Source organism: Marmota marmota, unplaced genomic scaffold, assembly GCF_001458135.2.
Source record: "Marmota marmota marmota unplaced genomic scaffold, marMar, whole genome shotgun sequence".
NCBI lineage: Eukaryota > Metazoa > Chordata > Mammalia > Rodentia > Sciuridae > Marmota > Marmota marmota.
Window position 1 is genome coordinate 32,076,519 of NW_025999982.1, and position 7,954 is coordinate 32,084,472.

A 7,954-nucleotide genomic window follows, 5' to 3' on the forward strand; every position below is an offset into this window, starting at 1 on the left:
TGGAAGTAGAAAGCAAAGTATAAGATTTCTTAAGAAAAAGACAAAGTCAACAGGTCCAACTGAAGATGGGAAATGTGATGGATGAACAATGCTAAAACTTAGAGCCTCAGGGACAGGAAATAATGGCAAGAACTTAGACTCTTACAGAAATTCAAAAGCCAAAACCTGAAACTCAGTCCCCAAACCAATTAGCACATCTTCCTTGATCCATCTCACTTCACATAAGGAAATCAACTACCCTAATCCCCATCTGATACTTTACTTCTAGTTCTTCATTGCTTTATATGTCCTGTAGCAACCAGCTAAGCATTCTCTACTGCATGTGGCTTTTTGTGGTCAATGCATGGTCAGGGGGCTTGGTCAATGTTTCTTATACTACAAACAGCTTTCTGCTCAATATAGTGAATAATTGATGTAATAGTAAACTTTCTCAAAGTTCTAATGTTCCCACACTGTGCAATCTCCCCACACTAGTCATATAACATTTTATATTGTTTTAGAAATGTGACCTGGTTATAACCTCAGTGCCTTTACAGTTTATTTATGGAAAGCATTTTAATTAGAAAATCACAAATTCTAAGTAAAAGAGAAGAAAACGAGAATTGAGCAAGCAAGGAGCAGGAGTAGAAGCTGGTTTCTTTGGCCACAGAGAAACTTTAAGAAACTACTTGGTAGATGTCAGTTGATAAACATCTTTAAGAAGGGGAAAAATCCCACTCTCATGCCACATGACAGCTGGAAACATTCATTCCTTTCAAGCACGAAGTCTTCATTCAACGTATTTAAGAAATGCTTTAAAAGAAGTAGCAATGATATTTAGAAATATTTCTGTGTTCTCACTTAGAATTTTTTGTTGTGTTTATCTAGAAGACTGAAAGTAAAAAGTATAACTGAAGACTAGAGAGCATTTTTTAAAATCAAATTTAAGTTCATGATGTTTTATGTTCTAAACATTCTCTCTGTAAGGGTTAAATTGTGTATAGTGAGGAAATACTGTATCTGCTGTAAAATAGACAAGTTTATAAACTTTCACATAAGTCTGGCAGATTTTCAAAAAGTTAAACATAGTACCATCTGACCCAATAATTCTACTCCTAGATGTGTACACAAGAGAAATTAAAACATATGTCCACAAAAACAAAAATTGTAGACAAATGTTCATAGCAGGATTCCTCATAATGGCCAAACATTTATTCAGCAATAAAAAGGAATGAAGTACCAATACTGCTACAGCATAGATGAACATAGAAATATTATACCAAGTGAGAAAAGACAAGCATTTTTTTAAATGTCATATATTTATGGATCCATATACATGAAATATCCAGAATTGATGAAACTATAAAGACAGAAAACAGATTCCTGGTTGCATAGAGCTGAAGGGATTGGAAGGAAATGCTGAATGACTAAATGGGTACAGGATGTCTTTCTTAAGTGAAAAATTTTCTGAAATTGATTGTTGTGATGCTTGCACAACTCTGAATATACTAAAAAGCAATAAATTATATTGATTAAATGGTGAATTACATAGTATGTGAATTGTGCCTTGATAAAGTTGTTTAGCAGCACTAAAATATTTCCTTCAACATGGGATGAAAGCAGAAACAATCACCGTGCCTCTGTTAAATGCCTCATTTTTTTTCCATTTTCTGAAAAGAAATACTGCCTATCAAAGTAGCATTCCCATTTCATCATTCATCTAGACCACCATGTGCTCAAACACCAGAAGGCAATTGTGCGTGGATGAACAAATGGCAGAGCCCAGCAGGGAACTAGGGAAGCCCCTGCAGAAAGGGAATACTCACAGGAAGGCCCCGGGGCCCTCGAGGTCCCACCTCTCCTGGAGGACCCTGTTGGCCCTGTTATGAGAAAGACAGACAGAAAAAAAAAATCAACAACTCCTGATAACAGTAGGATATAACTGACAGAAAAGTCAAAAGGCTTCTTACCGGTTTGCCTGAATTTCCCAATTGACCAGGCTTCCCTGGAGCACCTGTGTTTCCCTAAAGGTGAAATGCAACATTCAGAGAAATTCCAACTATAAGTAAGCCTAATCATCAATCTGCCTCACCCATACAGGAATTGCTTATATTAATCTCCTGATTTCACACTGAGTATTCAGGAGGATGCAGAATGCAGATTTAGTACCAACCATGTATTTAAGGTCACATGTCAACAAATGAAAGGTCTTTAGCCTTCATTGAAAGGAATCCTTTCAATGCAAGGATTTTCTTTTGTCACAATATTAATTATATATGTACTTCCTTTACCATTTTTACCTCCAATACACTTCTTTGATCCCTTTTAGCTCACATCAGCACTACTGAAATTTTTGAGAATCAAGTCAACATGAGGAAACAAGGGGATGTGCTGTTAGTAAAGCTCTGCCAGCAAGCTTCAGGGAAAGACACATGTCTGCAAAGACCAACTCCATCATCAATCTCTCACGGCCTGCCTGTTAGGGACCACCTCTGCTTAAGATGCTGTGGACCACTATGATAGAAGGTCTGTACTCACATGCTCTAACAATGACCTATTTCTATATCATTCATGCTTTATCTATTTTCTTCTAAAGCAAAGCTATCACTTTAGTTTTTGCTTTCACCTATTGTGTTTTGTTTTGTGTGTTTTGTTGTTGTTTTCCTTTTGCAATGCTGGGGATCAAATCCAGGGCATTGCACATGCTTGGCAAGCACTGGGGATCAAATCCAGGGCCTTGCACATGCTTGGCAAGCACTCTACACCTGAGCTATATCCCCAGCCCTTCGCCTATTATTTTTAATTGGATGCACATTAATTATGCATAGAATATAAAAACAAGTTGACCAATATGTGAACACGTGCCTAATATCTTTTTGGTTTAAGCTAAATTATCTTAATAACATTCATGGGTATATTTTCAGTATTTCACAATATTAATTATATGTCTTTACAATTTCCACCTCTAATACACGTTTTTGAGCCCTTTTATCTCATGCTGACGCTATTAAAAATTTTAAGAATCAAGTCAACATGGCTTTATAATATCTTCTTTTTTTTTAAGTAGCCAGGAACAATTAAGTTTTCCCTGTTTCAACCTGACAAAGGATGACATTTTTATGAAGAAAGTCTAAACAACTCTCTGCAACTGGGGAAAAGATTAGCATTCCAAGTCTTAGAGCTTTTACTTTTTAATTTTTCCCTGGGGTTAAATATGAAATAAAAGGCAGTTAAAATATTAAAAGTTATAAGAAAATATGTTAATAAAATAATAAAGAAAATATTAATTTAAAAGTTTAATCTTTTACCTTTTCACCAGCAACACCCTTTGCACCAGGAATTCCAGGCACACCCTAAAAGAATGCACAAGGAATTTGGGTTTAATCACTTCCTCTGAGAATCTGTGAGCTGCCAAGTCCACTGTACACTGCTGAGAGACTGTATAAGGGAGATGCTACTTGGTTCCCAATCTCTGGACAGTTACAGAACTACCCACAGTGTTTAGGACCTTATTTTACTGTATCTCATGTGTAAGATTGAACACTCTGAAAGCAAACCCTACTCTAAAGGATGAACCTCCAAACTAGAATTGGGTACCATTTTCAGGTCAACAGGAGTTCTTATGAGCAGGACATCAGCTCTAGGGAAATAACATGGTTCTATGTACAGAATAAAACGAGAGCCTATTGAAAATTCTGGGCTTTACAGTAAAAGAGAGAGAGAGAAAGAGAAAGAGAGAGAGAGAGAGAGAGAGCCAAAGGATGCTAGGCTAAGATTTGGTGTTACCAGGAGTCCTAATAATCTCAGATTATTTCGAAAGTATCAGATGTCCTAACATTGGGGGCTAGTCCTTGATATTATCAAATAACCTTTATTAATTTGAAAGATTTGCCTTCAAAGAGTCAAGAATACATGCAATACACTCCATATAAATTTCCAATCACATTGATTTGGTGAAACATCAATTTGAATGCATCAAAATGGGACATATCCAAAAATGATAATTTGTCTCCCAGAGAATCCACTCAACCTCTTATGACTCAACCCTGCTAACAAGAAGTCAAGACTGGTTAAAGGTAGGATGACACACATGGCACTGGCCCAGAGCTCGGGATTAGTGCAATGATATAAGGAAGACAGCAAACTTAACAGAGAAGAGGAGATCCCAAACATAAATTAAAGCTTTCTACTTATAGTTATTAGAGAATACCAGCTAATCAGGGAAATAAAAATACAAAAGTATAAAACTAAAAATATTAAAGTAAAACATCATCTTTTCCTCAGAACTCATCAAATTCCATAACATGTCTCTCCCTCCACATTTATACATTTAAAGTGGATAAACCAACAAATATTTAAAGAATCAAATACTTACTGGTAGCCCCTGCAATCCTGCATCACCAGGAGGTCCAGGTTTCCCTGGTTCACCCTGGGGGCGGGGGAAACAAACATTTAATTACTTTGAACCTATATGAACTGCTATATTATTTTTAAGAAAGAGTGTAGACTTTTTAAGTAAAGGGTTATTCCCACAGCTGACCTTATGTGGACTTTTACAATTCAGCAAGAGGGTGGCAAGGTAGAAGACGGGACATAAACTCAGTCAAAACATAATATCCCTCAGTCTTCTATGATCAATGGGGCAATTTTCCTGTGTTCCTAAAAGCAAGCAAATAAGTATACTATTCTAATACGAATTTTCTCTTTGACACTGGATTAAAAAAATTAAAAGGAGGAAAAAAAAAAGCTGGCTAAATAAATCTCCTGGTGATGTTGTAATGGAAATACTGTGCTCAACTGGTCAGGCCAGAAACATCCCCATTCATGAGTGACTGAATCACACAGCTACCTTTGTTCCTGGCATTCCAGGTATCCCATCTCGGCCATCCACACCTGGCAAGCCCTAAAGACACACAAAGAAATACTCTGTTGGAAAAAGCCACATTCTTCGTCCCTACATCATTTTCTAAAGTTTTACTAAAAGTTAATAATCACTGAAAAAATGTGCCTGATGACTAGAGCTCTAGACATACCGTGTCTCCTTTGGGTCCAGGGAGTCCGGGAATTCCTCTAGGACCTTGAGCCCCCTGTAGGGCAGGACAGGAAGCATAAACAAGACATGGACAATAATCACAATATTTAGGACATGTCAAACAGATAAGCAAAATCAGCAGATGACACTGAAAAGCAGGATGCTCGTAGTATAAAGACTAATTTGGACTCACTCTATCTCCCTTGGGGCCTGCTTCACCGGGAGGTCCTCGCTGTCCTTGATCACCCTGTACAAAAATTAAATTTTCTTAACACAAGCAAAAATTACTTATTGATAGATCTGTTAAAATTAAAAAGCATCATCCACATTATCTACCTATTGCTCTTTCACTACAATGCCTTTGATCTATAATGGATGCCTAGCTCAAGAAATATTTTTATAAAAAAAAAAATCTTAAAAATTGATATTGACATAGGCAAAATTGTGACTTGCATGTCCTTTTTTTTCATTTTCCATGGGTAATTGTCCTATGCTATTTGGATATATATATAAAATAAATTAAGTTCCATACTATAGGTAACGGTATCTGTCACTACATCTACATAAACTCATTGACTGCTAAGGTGGTTGAGGGTTGGGTTAGTTGCTAATATTTTCTCCATGTTATGTAATTCCCCACTCAGCAATAGTGGTTTCTGTCAAAATTATCCAACTAATGTTAATATATGGTATAGGCAATAAGTGAGAGAATGCGTCTCCTTAAAATTCAGCTTTTTTTTTTTTTAGTTGCTTCACTACTTCAAAATCTTGAATGGCTCCCTGTTACTGTTGATTGTTTATATTGGCATCAAATATTCTCCAAAAGGTGGTTTTACCTTACCTATTCAGTCTCATTCTCTCCATACACCTCTCCACCCTAGGCAGTGACAGCCTCTATGATAACCCATGAATTCCATGCCACCAACTGTGCCCTCCCATATTTTGCTGCCTTTCCCACCTAGAATGGCTTTCCAGGTCAACCTTCACAAGGTCTTCTTACATGGACTATCTCTATCAGATGTTCTAGCACTTAATCTTGAAGTTGTTCACTGCACTACATCCTGTCTTTTCCGCCAGACCAAAGAACCTTGATAGTCATGAATTCTATTTGATTCACATCTTTTCTACTTTTTATATGGTGTAAGTGACAAATGGATGGCTTTTTTTTGTCTGTTTATCTCCAAAAAAAGGCTTGAGGCAGAATACAATAATGAGAAGTGTACATATTGAAGCCAACTATGGAATAATAAGATTATAAACCATAGAAAAGGAAAAAGATATAACTACCCAGGAACTAGAAATAAGATTGTTACTGTGAATCTAAGCATGACAACCAAAGCAAAAAAAAAAAAAAAAAAAAAAACAGCAAACATAAATATTTAACTTATTGACTTATTCCATAAGAAAAAAATATGAAATCAGAGGAACACCTTTATGTAGCCAAAAAAAGTCAGGCTCATTTTAATTATAATTTTAAAATAAATATAAAACTATTACTCATTTTTTATCTTAATTATATAAGATACTTGCATATATTCTGTATATATAGCAAAAAAACATTACTACTAAAATTAAAAAAATCTATGGTTAGGTTTTGTAAAAAGAAAACCACTTACAGGTGCACCAGGCAGACCCTGAGGCCCAGGTTCTCCATCTAAGCCCCGAGCACCCTGAAAAAAACAAGATGAAGAAATAAAATTGAGATCAGTTATGTATGTTAAGGGCATATCCATCTTTCTAAAGAAATATAGCCAGTTTAAAAGGAGGTTTTTATGCCTGAAATGCAGAGGGAATCTGAGGAGTACTTTATGAGAAGCTTCAGATATGAAAACACAGTTTACATCTACTCATCATAAGACAGAATTTAAACTCAATGTTTGATATACTTCTGGATATTTTAAGCTAACACTGCATTCTCAGCTGCTGACATGAATTTACAACACTATCACTTGTTCACACAACTTGACAATTCTATTGGAAAGAGGTTTGGCCATCACCCTTCTGGGTTCTCAGAAATGCCTGTGGGAATTCATTAATGATGAAGGCCATAGAGCCACCTTACAACTAGAGGACTCTGGTGCCACAGCTGAGAGAGGGAATTACAGCACTCTGGATGCCCCAAGATCTGAAATAAAAAGTCAAGCCATATGATTCAGAAGAATGAATTGTTGAAAAGACCTGAGCATCTCTTCTCCCATTCAGAATTGATGTTAGGTTCAGTTTACGTTAAGTAACCAATCTATTTCCTCAATGACAGATCCACCCTACCAAGAGATGGCATAAGAACTAGCCAGAGCCTTATAAATCTAATTATCTGAAAATGATCTCTGACTTGGCTACATATTGTACAAATCATGCCCTTATTTTCATTAGAAGAATCAAAATGTGATTTTAAAACAAAAATACATTGTTTTGGTGTTCTCCACTTATGCTCCTTGCCAAAATACAAACTGTCTTTAAATTTTGTTTTCATCTACACAGCAAATAAGAAAGCATAAGGGACAACTGCAGTGAAAAGACAGCCTCCTAATGAACCAGGTTGAGATGAGATGATAAAATAAATGAAAAGCAGTCAGAGTACTGGATAGATGTCAGGCCAAGAAAGTCAGGTGGACAGCATCTGCAGTAAGAATTAAAACTTAGGAAACCTTTGATAGGAGGTTCAGACATAGGTAGAATCAAAGAAGAAAACACAACGAAAGCAGAGGGACCAGAGAGCCTTGCAATTCTTTGATCCCTAAAAACTAGAACAGAGCAAAGGCATTCTACATTCACTGGGGAAGAAAGAATTTGGAAGACCCGAGGAAAACCTTGAATTCATCATTCACTTTGCATTATGAGAACAGAGACCAGCTTTGCACTATAGAAATGGCTTTGATGCATATCTCTCTCTCTCTCTCTCTCTCTCTCTCTCTCTCTCTCTCTCCCCCCCCCCCCCCCCCC

The 7,954-nt window shown here is 36.5% G+C and overlaps 1 protein-coding gene across 1 annotated transcript in view; it reads right to left on the reverse strand.

Moving 5' to 3' along the window:
• Col9a1 (collagen type IX alpha 1 chain) overlaps positions 1-7,954 on the reverse strand; it is an 83,742-nt gene that overhangs the window by 33,307 nt on the left and 42,481 nt on the right. Inside the window, exons 21-28 of the mRNA XM_015487952.2 lie at positions 6,628-6,681; positions 5,205-5,258; positions 5,013-5,066; positions 4,829-4,882; positions 4,355-4,408; positions 3,288-3,332; positions 1,950-2,003; positions 1,806-1,859 (exon numbers count right to left, since the gene is read on the reverse strand). Of these exons, the coding sequence (XP_015343438.1) occupies positions 1,806-1,859; positions 1,950-2,003; positions 3,288-3,332; positions 4,355-4,408; positions 4,829-4,882; positions 5,013-5,066; positions 5,205-5,258; positions 6,628-6,681 (423 nt within the window). The remainder of the gene's footprint in view (positions 1-1,805; positions 1,860-1,949; positions 2,004-3,287; positions 3,333-4,354; positions 4,409-4,828; positions 4,883-5,012; positions 5,067-5,204; positions 5,259-6,627; positions 6,682-7,954) is intronic.